General features: G+C 41.3%; 1 protein-coding gene across 1 annotated transcript; it reads right to left on the bottom strand.

Annotated features, from left to right (window-relative positions):
* Positions 1 to 9722: 9722 nt before the first annotated feature.
* On the bottom strand, positions 9723 to 12993 carry tmem107l (transmembrane protein 107 like). Its single transcript, XM_052105272.1, has 6 exons — positions 12845 to 12993; positions 12657 to 12747; positions 12373 to 12440; positions 12164 to 12264; positions 10623 to 10719; positions 9723 to 10279 (listed from the first exon to the last, which is right to left on the bottom strand). The coding sequence occupies exons 2-6, from the start codon at positions 12741 to 12743 to the stop codon at positions 10210 to 10212; spliced, it is 423 nt and encodes a 140-aa protein (XP_051961232.1). The 5' UTR covers positions 12744 to 12747; positions 12845 to 12993; the 3' UTR covers positions 9723 to 10209.
* Positions 12994 to 17117: the final 4124 nt, after the last annotated feature.

Consider the following 17117-nt stretch of genomic DNA (forward strand, 5'->3'; position numbering starts at 1 on the left):
CAGACATTTTACAGTATGGTGATGCTTGTAGTTTGACCACGTTTGTGCTTGGGCTAGTAAATTAGAGGGGTTCTCAATAAAAACTTCGAAACAGTCAACTATCACAGCAACTTTACATCCAAATGCCTGTCTGAATCCCATTGGCATTGTAGCTTGAAGAACATGTCGCTCTGGCCACTCAATTTGAAATTCCAACCTTTCATGAAGTATGTCAATTACTTTATGCCAAATTCTAGAAGCAGTTGGCAGAGAGATCTTGAACCTGAAAGCTAAATCTTTCAGCGGGAGATTTAGTCTCAGCTTCATCAAAACTAAAATTAACTGTTCAAATTTAGACAGCACAGACATAGGACCACAGCTGATGTAGGGTTTGCATAGCTCAAAAATCTGAATTAAAACTAAGAAGTTGGGGAGCCCCGTGTAGAACATTGTCTTGTCTTCGTTTTTTTCAAAGGACTCCTTGTTGAACTGTGTGTCCAGTGCTTTGGCTCGAAGATCTCCCAGCTCTGTTGTGTTTTGTCTCAGAACATCCTCCATCTTCTCAATGTCATCCATTGTTAGCTCAGTCTGGCATCCGGCATCTACATAGCCTGCAACATATCAATGGGGAGCATAATTAGTTAATTCATGAATACGAATTATGTGAATTGTTGTGAAGTTATCTTTTTGACAACCTTTTTACAAACATGCAAGTTCTCTGGTCCAATTATACAGAGTGATTTTAGTTAATATGAATTATGTGAATTGTTGTGAAGTAATCTTTTTTACAAACATACAAGTTTTCTGGTCAACATTTGTAACAATTAATAATTATTAATAACAATGAATAATAATGCTGGTTACACATCTTAGTACAATAATTTACCTTTATCATTTAGTGTCCCATTCCCACTGATCCCCTCTGATTGTGGGTTGTTGTCAGCTGGCTGCTTCGGTTCTGAGCTTTCGGCTGTCTGCGTCAGATCCGGGCTCTCATCTGTCTGTTGGAGATCCAACATAGCATCTGCACATTCCGACCGTCTTTGTTGGTCTTCCTTGATCTTCATCCTTTGCTCTCATTTAAGAGACGCCTCTGATTTGGGCTTAGTTTTTTGGTAACCTAGGTTGACCGTCGGAGCCCAATCTACCGACTCAACGTCACCCAAAGCGCTAGGGCAACCTAAAAAGCCCCAATGAAGTCCATATTAGACTACCGGTAACTTAATAAGCATTACTAAGTAAATGAGCATTTAATGACAACCTAATGCTATATAAACACAGACACAAAAAAAACGTTGGCTAGCTAGCATACCTCCGACGAAGTGGTCGCTGCAGACACAGGCATTAACAGACTCTGCTCCTCCCGACCGCAGACGTACGTTAAAAATCCACTTTTTACGGCATTGTTCTGTGAGTTTTTAAAATTTCTCACCTTTATGAGTGACAATCTTCAGTACTCTATAAAAACCCTTTCCCTTTTCTCGATTAGAACGATTGGAGCAGCCGTAAACTACACAAAACCTTGGCATTTTGCCAGACGGCAGATCCTCAGCTATTTCACTTCCTGCCCTCCATCTGAATTGCGCGCTCTCGCGATGCAGCAGCGTGACGTCACGTGAAACCAACCTATTGAAAAGCCCAAGTCTCACACCCCTCCCCCACTCTGATCTTCACTTCACACACCAGCACCTCATAGAACCCCCCTCCTGCTACTCAACCAACACATATGGTCTGTGAGGAGGATGTGTGCCGGGGCTTCCATAAATAAAATACTAGGTAAGCTTCAGGCCCAGATAGTGTCTCACCTGCCTGTCTGAAAGTCTGTGCTGACCAACTGGCCCCCATCTTCACACAGATATTCATTAGATCACTCGAGCAGTGTGAAGTTCCCTGCTGCTTCAAATGCTCCACCATCATTCCAGTCCTGAAAAAAACCCAAAATCACAGGACTAAATGACTACCAACCTGTTGCTTTCATGTCTGTGATCACGAAATCATTTAAGACACTTTTGGCCTACCTGAAGGACATCACTGGACCCCTGCCAGACCCCCTTCAGTTTCCTTACAGAGCAAACAGGTCTGTGGATCATGCTGTCAACATGGGACTTCATTATATCCTGCAACATCTCGACAAACATGACTTATGCAAGGATCCTATTTGTGGAGTTCAGCCTTCAATACCATCATCCCTGATCTTCTCTCAACCAAACTGACCAAGCTCCCCATGCCAACAACAATCTGTCAGTGGATCAGCAGCTTTCTGACAGATAGGCAGCAGCTAATGAGACTGGGGAAAATCACATCCAGGACCCTCGCTATTAGCACTGGTGCTCCTCAGGGATGCGTTCTCTCTCCACTGCTCTTCTCCTTGAACATGAATCAATGCACTCTAAAGAACCCTTCTGTCCAGCTTCTGAAGTTTGCAGATGGCACCACGGTCAATGGCCACATCCACGAAGGTGACAAGTGTGGGTACAGATGGGAGATTGAACAGCTGGCTGTCTGTTGTGGTCACAACAACCTTGAGCTGAACACGCTCAAACAGTGGAGATGATAGTGAACTTCAGGAGAACCATTAAAACCCTCAGCAAAAACAAGTTTTGCTTGCCTATTTTTATTACTGTCTGGTATTGTACTTGCAATAGAGCCTGGCTGCTCTTACAAAACATTTCATAACCAACCTCACAGCCTTACATTTAGAGCTTAATACAGTGCACTTTGGGCCCTTTTATAAAACTTGCAGTTAGCTTGCAGGCTTGTACTGAACGTTATGCTATTGGACAATGGACACATTTGATATCTCTGGCTTGTTTGATTACCATGGGAACCGGCACATTCAGACCAGCCCCTAAACCACCAGAGGCTGATGAAGACAAATGTGCAAACCTAGGTTGGCAGAATTGCTTTCTCGGTGAGTGTGATCAGCCATGCTCGAGAAGGCGGAACCAGGAGTTGTGATTTATTGTTTCGTGTTGTCCCCAGACCACCACTGTCTGCTGCCTCTCCATGCCTTAATTACCCCAACCGTGTTTATTAGAATAGTCACACTACCTATAATACATCATCGACGCTGAGAGGAGTGAGATGGGAAATAGCACTTGTCTGTGTGGTCTTAACATGCAAGCCGGGAAGCTTTTTCGAATTTTAGAAGCTCAAACTAAAGGATGCCAGAAGAACAGATGTCAAAGGTAATATAGTGATACTTAAGCCAAAGTTCATGAGAGAAGCATGTTCACGGTGACACATGAGTTCACTCAAGAATTTTGTGATTCTTTGGGGCCTTTTTTAAGCATTAATAACTTCACCAACTGGCAGAAATATATTTATATTTTGTATTGTGCAAGAAAGTTGAATTTGGAACAACATGATGAGTGTGAGTAAATTATGACCATCTTTTCCTGTTTGGGTGAACTAAACATATTGACAACACTTGCACATTTCGAAATATCCCAATGCTTAGTTAACTTCTGGAGAGAGAAAAAATCTACACAATGATTGTAAACAGATCCTCTCACGTTGACACTATCTACCTAATTTTTCCAATAATGGAGAGTATTTTATTTTGTGTATACTTGTATCAAAAACAGTCAACTGCAGTGCTAATGGGCATATGTAGTCTTAAACTGTGAAATATTTGTTACTAATAAATGCAGTTGACAGATGTTACAGATTAGCCTGGTTAACGCCTAGAAAGTAGGGTTTAAATGGACACCTGACATCTACTTTTGCGTTCCATGTTTGGGAGTAAATGATGACTGAATTTTCAGGATTAACTATCCTTTTAAGCCAATATGGCTTTATTTTCCAAGTTTTAATGACACATATTCCCTGTTGTCTTTTGTTTTTGTGCTTTTATGTTGAAGTTCTTGTTTAGTTCCTGTTCCCTGTTAGGTTTTTGTAGTCCTTTGTAATTTCATTTTATGATTGGTTTTCCCCTGATTGTTTCCCCAGGTGTTCCTTGTTTTCCCTTGTGTATTTAAGCCCTTGTTTCCCCCAGTTAATTTGTCAGTTCTTGCATGTTTTGTTTTGCTAGGTTCCCTGTGTTTTTCTTTATTCTGCGTTTTCTTGTTTATTTTAATAAAGCTCCCCTTAGATCCTCATTCTTTGCCTGCCTTTTCACTATATATATATATATATATTTATTTTAACAATTGCTTAATAAAAGTGTGCATTTATAGGGTTATTAGAGACCGTAGTTATGTAATAGTGTCAGTTTTTGTTTTTTGCGCTTCCACAAATCATGTTTTTATGATTATTTCAAATCTACATTATAGAAGTTTACTTTCACATGATATGTTTTTCCTTGTTTATTACAAGACAAATGAGTACTATATTCATACAAATGACAATATAATGTCGATTTTCAGTACAACAATAGTTAATTATCAGTATCATATATGCATGTACAGGTGAAACTCGAAAAATTAGAATATCGTGCAAAAGTTCATTAATTTCAGTAATTCAACTTAAAAGGTGAAACTAATATATTATATAGACTCATTACAAGCAAAGTAAGATATTTCAAGCCTTTATTTGATATAATTTTGATGATTATGGCTTACAGCTTATGAAAACCCCAAATTCAGAATCTCAGAAAATTAGAATATTGCATGAAATCAATAAAAAAAGATTTTAAATACAGAAATGTCGGCCCTCTGAAAAGTATAATCATGCATATGTACTCAGTACTTGGTTTGGGCCCCTTTTGCATTAATTACTGCCTCAATGCGGCGTGGCATGGATGCTATCAGCCTGTGGCACTGCTGAGGTGTTATGGAAGACCAAGATGCTTCAATAGCGGCCTTCAGCTCTTCTGCATTGTTTGGTCTCATGTCTCTCATCTTTCTCTTAGCAATGCCCCATAGATTCTCTATGGGGTTCAGGTCAGGCGAGTTTGCTGGCCAATCAAGCACAGTAATACCATGGTCATTGAACCAGGTTTTGGTACTTTTGGCAGTGTGGGCAGGTGCCAAGTCCTGCTGGAAAATGAAGTCAGCATCTCCATAAAGCTTGTCTGCTGAAGGAAGCATGAAGTGCTCTAAAATGTCCCGGTAGACGGCTGCGTTGACTCTGGACTTAATAAAGCACAGTGGACCAACACCAGCCGATGACATGGCTCCCCAAACCAACACAGACTGTGGAAACTTCACACTGGACTTCAAGCATCTTGGATTGTGTGCCTCTCCATTCTTCCTCCAGACTCTGGGACCTTGGTTTCCAAATGAGATGCAAAATTTGCTCTCATCAGAAAAGAGGACTTTGGACCACTGAGCAACAGACCAGTTCTTTTTTCTTTAGCCCAGGTAAGACGTTTGACATTTGAAGCCCATGTCCAGGACCCGTCTGTGTGTGGTGGCTCTTGATGCAGTAACTCCAGCCTCAGTCCACTCCTTGTGAAGCTCCTCCACACATTTGAATGGCCTTTTCCTGACAATCCTCTCCAGGCTACGGTCATCCCTGCTGCTTGTGCACCTTTTTCTTCCACACTTTTCCCTTCCATTTAACTTTCTATTAATGTGCTTTGATACAGCACTTTGAGAACATCCAACTTCTTTTGCAATTACCTTTTGAGGCTTTCCCTCCTTGTGGAGGGTGTCAATGATGGTTTTCTGCACAACTGTCAGGTCAGCAGTCTTCCCCATGATTGTGAATTCAACTGAACCAGACTGAGAGACCATTTAAAGGCTCAGGAACCCTTTGCAGGTGTTTAGCTGATTAGAGTGTGACACTTTGAGCCTACAATACTGAACCTTTTCACAATATTCTAATTTTCTGAGATTCTGAATTTGGGGTTTTCATAAGCTGTAAGCCATAATCATCAAAATTATATCAAATAAAGGCTTGAAATATCTTACTTTGCTTGTAATGAGTCTATATAATATATTAGTTTCACCTTTTAAGTTGAATTACTGAAATTAATGAACTTTTGCACGATATTCTAATTTTTCGAGTTTCACCTGTATACGTAAATATTATACATGCTATTTGTTACTCAAGGAGGCTCTATTGTTTCAGTGATTGGCTTGATTTACAGTGCACATTGCTATTTGATGAAACTACAGCATGCAAGTAAACTATAGTAAGTACAACACATGAACAGTATGATATATTTTGACATTTGGGTGTACTGCTGAAATCATTATATTAAGTTGTGCATCTATTTAGACTCAATAAGTGCCTGAGAAAATACATATAAACATATGGCTTATGTTTTTTGTGTAGCTCACTATGTGTTTGCCTCTCTTGAAATTTCAGTATGAAAGTAATGAATCCTGTTCTAGATTTGTCCTGATTAGTTGCATCACCTCTTTGATCAATGAAAAATAAAATGTCACACTATCTGGGCATTTTGTAGATCCATTTGTGATAGATATACATGCGGTCTCTAAAGACCAGAGTATGTAATAATGTTTGGTGAAATAACCATACATTTAAAGGTTGAATATTAGCCTCTATGAGACTACATGGTGCACCACAAAACAAGAAAATCTGATGAAAGAAACAAACAAACAGAAAAGGATTGTTCTTTTTTTCTACAATATGTGAAATATACTGCCAGAATGTGACATCAGGGCACTTAAGAGTTCAGTAGCGTTCACAGTATTAATAGTTCCTGAAGGTGATGGCAAAAGGTCTCAGCGCAGTCACCGGAAGTGGCTTTTTTGTCAGGGTGCCCAGTCCAGTTAGTCTTAATTATCTAGCCAGAGGTCACTGATGTTGTTGGTGTCTAGTTGACACTAATTGGCCTAAGGTGAAGAGAGCTTTCACTATGCGACAGAGATTGGAAGGGTCAGGGAATGAGGTGGGCCACGGCAAATGGAGACAAGGACGAAAATAACCATGGAGAGCAAAGTGTGTCGATAATATGTGTGGAGACAGTTGCATGAGATGCAGAGGAAATAGGGTTGTGTACACACAGAGAGTAGAGATCATTAAAGACGGGCCGATGCAGCATATTGGCTGAAGTTGCCTTATTGATTGGTATGGTTTATTTAAGTTGGGACAAGTGGTTGGATTATTTAGAGAATATGAGGGAAGTTTTGTGGAAATGGAGGTATTGATTTTGTCCAAGAAAATCACACGAAAAGGTGCCACCAGAGTAGAAAGGAAGAGCGTGTGTTTCTCTTATTGATGCATTGTGTTAAATTGCAAATCCTTGTTTTAAAAGTAAGTAGGCTATGAAAAATAAAACATTGTCAAATATATCATCCTGATCATCTTAAATTAAACGATTTCTGTGCTACTAGGGATACTATTGGAATTACAAAAATAATGACTTTTTCCAAACAGGCTTCCTAAACACAACATCTCCCATTGTTCGGCCAAATAGGTATTCCTGCCCCTTACTCACACAATTTAAATAATTGTTTTTGTGGTTGTTTTGAGGGCTATATGGTTTACAGTGTTATGTCGTCATGGCAACGAAGTTGTAAAATTTGATATAACTTTACACAGAAAAGGTTAGTAAGCGATTTTATCACAAATAATTTAACACGTTTACATCTTGTGGCTACACCTAAGACAGTGAGTATTTTAATGTTTACGGATAGGCCCCATTCAATTCCATTGAAAGTGCCTCACTGTAACCCAGATATCTGCTTTTATTTATTTTTTAAGATAAAGAGAGACTAGTCAAGATTAATATTTTTTGTGGTAATCAACATTATGCAACAATTGCTGTAAATTGAGAATAATTTGTGGTGACCCCGGAATACTCCTTTAATTTTGAAAAACGTACAGATTTCAATTTTAAACAAGGGGACCTTTCAAAGACCTGTGTGTCATTATATAAAAAAAAAAGGTTTACTTTGCATATCAGTACAGTAAGTTACATAAAAGTTTCGGTAGGTTTCTGAGTGGCTGGCCATCTGCAAAGACTAATGAATATTCACAGCTAAGCTTGTGCACCAATGCATAATAACTTCTCCTATATGAATAACATTCAGTCATCTTAAAGGAATAGTTCACCCAAAAATGAAAATTCTCTCATCATTTACTCACCCTCATGCCATCTCAGATGTGTATGACTTTCTTTCTTCTGCTGAACACAAACAAATATTTCCAGAAGAATATCTCAGCTCTGTAGGTCCTCACAATGCAAGTGAATGGGTGGCAAAATTTTGCAGCTCCAAAAGCACATAAAAGCATCATAAATGTAATCCATAAGATTCTAGCGGTTTACTCCATGTCTTCAGATGTGATATGATAAGTGTGTGTGAGAAACAGGTCAATATTTAAGAATATCAGCCACAACATAAAAACCACCTGCCTAATATTGTGTAGGTCCCCCTTGTGCCACCAAAACAGTGCCAACCCGCATCTCAGAATAGCATTCCATTCTTCTCACCACAATTTTACAGAGTGGTTATCTGAGTTACCATAGACTTAGTCAGTTTGAACCAGTCTGGCCATTCTCTGTTGACCTCTCTCATCAATAAGTCATTTCCATCCGCAGAACTGCCATTCACTGGATGTTTTTGGCACCAAAACTAAATTCTAGAGACTGTTGTGTGTGAAAATCCCAGGAGATCAGCAGTTACAGAATTACTCAAACCAGCCCATCTGGCACCAACAATCATCCATACGATCATCTCATCAGCCAATCATGTATCAGTAGTGCAGTGCATAAAATTATGCACTCAGGACTCAGGAGCATAAGTTAATGTTCACATCAACCATTTGCAACACCAAATTGTATCTTAGTGATTTGGACCGTGGAATGATTGTTGGTGCCAGATGGGCTGATTTGAGTATTTCTGTAACTGCTGATCTCCAGGGATTTTCACGCACAACAGTAGTTTACTCTGAATGGTGCCACAAACAAAAAGCATCCAGTGAGCAGCAGTTCTGTGGATGGAAATGCCTTATTGATGAGAGAGGTCAACATAGAATGGCCAGACTGTTTCTAACTGCCAAAGTCTACAGTTAATCTGATAACAGCTCTGTACATTTGTAGTAAGAAGAATGTTAGTCTGAGATGCGGGTTGGCGCTGTTTTGGCGGCACGAGGGGGACCTACACAATATTAGGCAGGTGGTTTTAATGTTGTGCCTGATCAGTGTATGTTGTACAACCTGTTAGATATTAAACAAAAACAAAATGATACATAGCAAGATGAGACAAAAAGAAGATAAATACATGTAAAACATAACAATCTATTAATAGTGTAGTAATTCTCAATGAAAATCTGAATATTTGTGTCATTAAAGTTGCTCTTCATTTATTTGTTTTCATCTAAATGAATGAGTGTTTGCAGTCCAGCAGAAGCCAGCTGTGCTGTGTTCACAGTGCACCTCAGAGGCTCACTGACACATCACTCTTAAGAAGAACTATAACTTGTCTTTGCGGTTCTACAGCATGTCAGTGGACACCTTGATGATGTGGAATTTGCTTAGAACAAATGTTTCCTTGCAAAGGATTTTATATACATCTAACAACTTATTAAAAATAGGTTCTTTTAAACTCAAATGTCATGTTTAAAATGTAAAAAGAAGTTCAACACCTTTCACTTCCATTACCTTAAGGTCTTTGCACATGGAGAATGCACTTACACGTATATGTCAGACTGCATGTGCTTGTAATTTCCAGGTGTTGTTGATTAAAATGTATGTGTAATCTGCTGAAGAATGTGAAGTATGAATACTATTTAATAGTGTATTACAACATCATTGCTTTAAAATGTGTATTCTTATGTATAAACAAGATGTAATTTTCAGCAATGACACACATAAACCACAGCGACACTCAGACCTAATCAACCAATAGATAAGACCAGTCTTTTTGTGTTGGGGTTATTTTGGCAAACCAAAACATATTAGTATAAATTATGCGTAATAAGATTAATAACAAAATTAGATTGTCAGTCAAGAATATTGAAAGAATCGGATGGCATTATATCTGTTGTACTAAAATCAAAATGGTTTAATATAACACAAAAAAGGACAAAATATGACACTACTAAATATTGTGATTTAAAAAACTGTTTGTGGTGTGCAAGCATGTGATTCTACTTGAACAACATCTACACATTTCTTTTTTAAAGATAATAACTTGGTGACTTAAGATCTTTCAAAAGAAGCATAATGTAAATGCTTAGAGCATCAAATCAGATCTCTGGTTTATCATGTCTGTGAAGGTTTTTGCAGTTTTACATTATACATCGGCATGGCAGGACATAATTCATTGCCCTTACACCAAATCAGAAATCAGAAGGACGAGATGGCAGAAACAATCACAGAGGTTTCCTCTTACATCCCAACACTACAATAAAAAGGATCATCTCATAGAGTGCCGGAATCACACTGGAATGTATAGAGAAAGAGACAAACAATGATTACAAGAAGCTTTAAGAGGCATGCTCACTTAAATTCAGAAATCAGTTAATAAAGAAGACTATTGATATGCAAAGTTACAAATTGACTGTTCTAATAACACTATCAAATGTCACTGAATTACTCAGCTGAGCAGAATATTTAAAAAACAGCTCTCACAAAATGCCTTTAACTCTTTTTCCATTATCAGTGGGAATGTGTGGAGTTACAGAAAATGTTCTGTGTAAGATTTTTTTTATCTCTGGTATTTATCTTTCACAAAACAGGAGACTCGTGAGAGTGGCAAACAGGATGAAAGTTGCAGTCTACTGACCTACAAAAGCCAAAGATCCACCAGTAGATACTACAGGCCCATTGCTCAAACAGGAAGAAGAGCAGAGCCACAGATCCACTGGCATGACATCCGATGGCTGCAAAGTTATGGTTAAAAAAACACACACACACTTCCAGTACCGGTTATAAGTGTCATATCTAATATCAAAAAATGTAAAAGACATTCAGCAATGAGCACAGTCAGCATAGTCGAACATAATTAATAATGAGCAGCACTGAATTTTCTTTCAGTAATTTTCTTTCATAATGGCTCACAATTATTTCTAATGAAAGTAAAGAGATCAAATGTATCTTATGGAATGCAGTTCAAAATTCTTGTCTTAGTCTTTTAAGGGATATTTCACCCAAAAATGTAAATTCTCTCATCATTTACTCACCCTCATGCCATCCCAGATGTGTATGACTTTATTTCTTCAAAGATTTTTAGTAGAATATCTCAGCGCTGTTGTTCCATACAATGCAAGTGAATGATGAGCAGACATTTGTAATCCAAACATCACATAAAGGAACATATAACTAATCCATAAGAATCATGTGGTTAAATCCGTATCTTCAGAAGTTATACAATAGCCATGGATGATCAAATATTAAGTCATTTTTTTTTTTACTATAAATCTCAACTTTCACTTTCAAATCTGAACGTAACATGTGGTGCCTGTTTAGTTTCACTTTCGTATCTGAAAGTTAAAGTGGAGATTTACTGTAAAAAATGACTTAAATATTGTTCTGTTTCTCACACAAACCTAATATATTGCTTCTTAAGACATGGATTTAAACACTGGATTCTTATGGATTACTTTGGATAAATTCTGTTTATTTATGTGATTTTTGGAGCTACAAAGGTCTGATCACCAATCACTTGCATTGTATGGACCTACAGAGCTGAACACATTCAAAAAAATATTTGTATGTGTTCAGCAGAAGAAAGAAATACATACACATCTGGGATGGCATGAGTGTGATTAAATGATGAGAGAATTTTCATTATTGGGTGAACTATGCATTTAAGGCCTTTGATGGATTAGTACTTTCATATTGGACCAGATTAGCCAATCATTATGTTCCTGACCCATTTGCAGCCTCAGGTCTGTTGCTGTAAACTTGCTTAAGTGAAGACTGTCTACTGTTGGTGGTATGGCTTTCAGCATTGCTGCACCAAAGCTTTAGAAAACTCTGCCCCAAAATCTATGTGAAATTACATTTCTCCAGATCTTTAAGACCCAGTTAAAATCTAATTTCTTTACACTATGTTTTTCAACTGACTGATCTCTGTAAATCAGTTGTCTCTGTATTATACATGGCTCGTTTTTGTGTTTTCATTATGTATGCTCACTTACACGCTTGAAATTATTTTATATGTTAATTTCTGTTTTTGTGTATGCTTTGTAAAGCGTCCTTGGGTTCTAGAAAGGCGCTATATAAATACAAATTATAATAAAAATGATTAAACAAGTCTGCTTTGCTATCCAATGATATCTATTGATTGAGTCTGCGGTACTGATGAGCAACAGATAAGGATACACAGAAGGGCTTGATTGTTGTTGAACATAGAGACTCCACAGAGGAACCCAATCAGTTCTATGGCAAACAGGCCCAGGGTGACAGATAATGCCACCACAAGCCTACTCTCAAACAGAATGAAAATGAATGAGAGATTAACACTTTTACCCTATTAAGTAAAGCAAATACAGAATAGAGAATTAATGTGCTGTGCTGTGTGTTGCTCTTACCGTGTGTCCTCTAACTTGTAGTCTTCATTAGTGTAGTCTAGTGGTAGGCAAGCCCTGACACTGTTCTCCTGTAGAGTGGTTGAATTACTTATATTTACACACAAACACTGTAATGGTTGCTTGCCCCTGCTGGAAAATCCAGCTTAAACTGGTAGCTGTGTTTAGGGACATGATAGCTGGTCGACCAGCTTGGACCATGTTTCAAAACACAGCAACCATCTTAAGATGGATTTTCCAGCATGGTTCAGATAAATAAACTTTAAGTTTAATACACAAGTTCTTACCCTGGACCAGAATATGATGATGACAATGACAAGATGCGCAATGAGAGTCAGGAAACGGGCTGGCACCAGGCTGCTTACCCCTGACATTGAACTATGCAAAATAAGACGTTCATGTGAGATGTTTGCAAGCAACCAGACCCCTTAATCCTTCATTATAACACATGAAATGCATTAGCGAATCGACGTACCCTTTACTTGATTGTACAGACTTGACAGATAACAAAATTATAAACTTGATATAACTGTATTATTATCTCAAATTCTAAAGGGACTCTGAACAGTTCTCCTTCTCTAAAACAAAAGCTTCGGGTTGCTACGACAACACTCTTCTTCTTCTGCCGCTTTGCGATTTAGTTACTCGCACAGACAATCTATCAGCTCTATGCCGTCATCTACTGGCAGGAGCTCGTGCATTGTTCTTGCATATTCTTGTGTTATGGAGGTGAAGGCTTCTGTCTTTTATGATTCATATTGCTGTGTGTGAAATTGTAGCTGGTCTGTGACAATAATAGAAGAGAACAATTCTTATTTAAGGACAATTTAATCTCCTCCCTTGAACTGCCCTCATTCTCAAATGCCGGCAGCGCCATCTATTGGGCTACTTCAACGACTACACGTCAAACTTGGATTTACTTAATAATTTGTCTTCCGGTTTAATGGGACGTCTCCAACTATCATTCGTTGTGACAAATACTGTATAATTTGTAATAATTACAATTTAAATAATTTAAATACTGAGATGATAATAATACAAACTTTTGCATTAACATTTCTAAATATGGAAATCAGGGGAGTAAAAAGTACTCCGAAATTATACTTAAGTGAAAGTATGGATACTGAGTGAAAATCTTACTCAATTAAAAGTCCAGGTATCTATCCGAAAACATACTTGAGTGAAAGTAAAAAACTATTAACCTTAAATTGTACTTAAGTATTAAAAAAGTAAAAAGTTACTTTTTTCCTGGCTAGAATGAAATCAAGAGAGGAGATTGTGTGAGAGAGGATGTTGTTAAATTCAATTGGTTTGTAATATCACCCTTTTCCTGTCTCCGATGACTGTCATATTACTCCCCCAGTGACATTCTCAACCTGGTCAAAGAATCATGTTACAATATGATACATTAAAGGCGCTAAATAACAATCACTTTTATCCCCATTTCACTCAATCATAATAAAAACGGCAGATTACCAGTTCATTAACTCAAACTTTTTGCTCTATTCCACACACAATTCTGTCTGATGACATCTAAACACTTTTACTATAGCACAAGGGCGAGTCTAGCCCCTTTTAGGGGTGCTTCAGCACCCCTAAGAAGGAGCTCAGCACCCCTAAAACTTGGAGTAAGAAATGTTGTTATTCTAAAATTTTTGTTCGTCTTTGACAAGGTTAAATAATGTCCAAAACATACTCCGTAGTTTGTGGTTTAAAATGTATGTGTTAAGGATGAAAATGAAAACACCCCCGCTTAGCAAATGGTATCATCCTCTTCTCTTCTACTTCTCCTCTGTACCGGCACCGCTCAGCACGACCGTCATCCAGCGCGAAACACACGCAGAGGGAGAACCCGTTATGTAGTGTTGTGAATCAACTAAGTTGCTCCAAAGCTGTCTCACACTTCTTTCCTTTTACCTAGAGTTGTTCCAATTCCGAAACCATATCGGTGAGTACTGGAGTCAGTATCCTGAATCACCATGGTACACCTATAACGTCTAGGTTACGTATGTAACCTCCGTTCCCCGATGGAGGGAATGAGACGTTGTGTCAGAGAAGCGACACTAGGGGTCTCTCTTGAGCGCCGATATTCACCTCTGAACTATGAAAAAAGGCCAATGAGAGTTGGCAACCAGTATTTGCATGTCCCGCCCCCGGACATAAGGGTATTTAAGCGGCGCAAATACGGGAGTTCATTCAGGATTTTTCTGAGGAGCCGGAAATGGTCCGGCCACAACAGGGGCTCGGCTCAGCGACGTGGCAGGGGAGACACAACGCCTCGTTCCTCCATCGGGAACGGAGGTTGCATACGTAACCTAGACGTTCCCCTTCTGTCGCTCTCTCCACGTTGTGTCAGAGAAGCGACACTAGGGGTCCACTTAAAAGAGCCATTCGCTGAGCCGTATGCGTGATCCGCTGATACAGGAGCGAGCAGGTATTCCTACGCGCAGAATCGACCAACTGTATCAGGCTGCACGTACCCTTCCCCAATGCCCCAGTTAAGCCATCAGGATTCCTTATCGTTACCCTGGAGGGGGGAACAAGGTGACGGCCGCCAACATGGGAACGGGCCAGCCTGGCTGGGCCTCTTTTCTCTCTATGTTTCTCGCATAGAGCAACTACGGCCGGGGCCCTTACACGCATTGAGGGAAGGGGGTCTTAGCCCTTATTAGGGCGGAGAAGACCCTGCGGAGGCCACACCTACCCGGGAGGGGAGGCAAATTTTGAGTGGCAAATACATCGCATGGCCTATACTTAGGTCTTATGCGGAAAAGTAGTGCGGTGGTAGATCCAGACTCGCAGAGGTGGGAAGCATACAGCACGGCAACCGAGGCAGCTGTAACTGCCTAAGGGAAACACGGAGTCAACTCGTGAGGGGACAGAACCGTGGTTTTACACACAGGGGGAGTCCGAACAGGAGGCCTTACCTGTGGGGCACCTATACCAGTACAGGGTAGCTTGCGGTACCCGCAGTGGTTTGGGTCGGCGAGTTCCTCCACAGAACTGCGACCCACGAGGGCTAGGGAGGAGTCAACCAGTGTCCCAAACCTGGGATCTCCTGGGAATGAAGGCGCACTGTTTCCCCTGGTTAGGGGGAAGGGCGCTGGGTGCAAGCGATTCACCCGGTCAGATTGTGGACGTGCCACCGAAGTTCTCACGGGCTCGGTACCTGAGAGAACACGGACAATACTGACTCAACTCGGAGATTGTAGAATCTCGCAAAAGTGTTAGGTGTTGCCCAGCCCGCTGCTCTACAAATGTCTGCTAGGGCAGTGCCCCTAGCCAGTGCCCACGAGGACGCTAACACTCCTGGTGGAGTGGGCTCGGACCCGCAAAGGGGGGCACGGCCTGGGTGTGATAAGCCAGGGAAATGGCGTCGACAACCCAGTGGGCGAAGTCTCTGCTTGGAGACAGCATTCCCTTTCTGCTGTCCCCCAAAGCAAACGAAGAGCTGCTCAGAGCGCCTGGTGCTCTGTGTGCGGTCCAGGTAAATACGTAAGGCACGTACTGGACACAGCAGTGAAAGGGCTGGGTCTGCCTCCTCCCGGGCAGCGCTTGCAGGTTCACCACCTGATCCCTGAAGGGTGTGGTAGGAACCTTGGGCACGTAGCCCGGTCAGCGGTCTTAGGATCACGAAAGTGTCCGCCGGACCGAACTCCAGGCAAGCGCCGCTAACAGAGAACGCATGCAGGTCCCCGACCCTCTTGATGGAAGCGAGCGTGATCAGCAGGGCGGTCTTGAGAGAGAGGGCCCTGAGTCCAACTGAGTCAAGCGGCTCGAAGGGGGTCTCCGAGTCCCATAAGGACGACCGAGAGATCCCAGGAGGGAAACAGGTTAGGCCGGAGGGAGTCATCCTCCGGGCACCTTTTAGGAACCTGACGATTAAGTCGTGGCTTACCAAGAGACTTGCCGTCTACCGTAGTCATGGTGGGTCAGCGATAGCGCAACATACACCTTGAGGGTGGAGGGGACAGCCTCCTCTCCAGCCTCTCCTGAAGAAACACGAGCACTGACCTAATTGCGCACTTCTGCGGTCTTCGGCTCGGGAAGAACACCAGTCCATGAACAGACGCCACTTCAGGGCGTAAAGATGCCTGGTCGAAGGGGCTCTGGCTTGGTTAATAGTGTCTATGACGGCCGAAGGTAGGCCGGCTAGATCCTCCGCGTCCCGGCCCAGGGACCAGACGTGGAGATTCCAGAGGTCTGGATGCGGATGCCAGAGTGTGCCCCGTCCCTGAGAAAGAAGGTCCTTCCTCAGGGAATTCGCCAGGGAGGGGCTGTCATGAGGAGCGTGAGATCCGAAAACCACGCCTGGTTGGGCCAGTAGGGGGCCACCAGAGTGACTTGCTCCTTGTCCTCCCTGATCTTGCATAGCACCTGTGCAAGAAGGCTCACTGGGGGAAAAGCTGCATTTGCGCAGCCCCGCGGGCCAGCTGTGGCCAGAGCATCTGTCCCAAGGGGAGCCTCTGTGAGGGCATACCAGAGTGGACAGTGGGAGGTTTCCTGGGAGGCAAACAGGTCTACCTGGGCCTTGCCGAACCTGTCCCAAATCAGCTGGACCGATTGGGGTGGAGCCTCCACTCTCCGCCGGGCAAGTTTTGCCTTGACAGCGGTCCGCTATCACATTGAGGTTGCCAGGGATGTGAGTGGCGCGCAGTGACTCCAGTCGCTGCTGACTCCAAAGGAGGAGATGACGGGCGAGCTGTGACATGTGGAGGGAGCGTACTCGCCTTGGCGGTTTATGTAGG

The sequence above is a fragment of the Xyrauchen texanus genome, chromosome 35 (genome assembly GCF_025860055.1).
Source record: "Xyrauchen texanus isolate HMW12.3.18 chromosome 35, RBS_HiC_50CHRs, whole genome shotgun sequence".
NCBI classification, from domain to species: Eukaryota; Metazoa; Chordata; class Actinopteri; order Cypriniformes; family Catostomidae; genus Xyrauchen; species Xyrauchen texanus.

What these genes read in the sequence shown, in the direction of transcription:
- tmem107l (XM_052105272.1), bottom strand. Translation starts at nt 12,743, where the DNA reads ATGTCAGGGGTAAGCAGCCTGGTGCCAGCCCGTTTCCTGACTCTCATT. An exon ending in TACAAGTTAGAGGACACACG is followed by an intron (nt 12,265 to 12,372) that starts GTAAGAGCAACA and finishes GTTTGAGAGTAG; the next exon opens with GCTTGTGGTGGCATTATCTG. An exon ending in CAACAATCAAGCCCTTCTGT is followed by an intron (nt 10,720 to 12,163) that starts GTATCCTTATCT and finishes ATAACTTTGCAG; the next exon opens with CCATCGGATGTCATGCCAGT.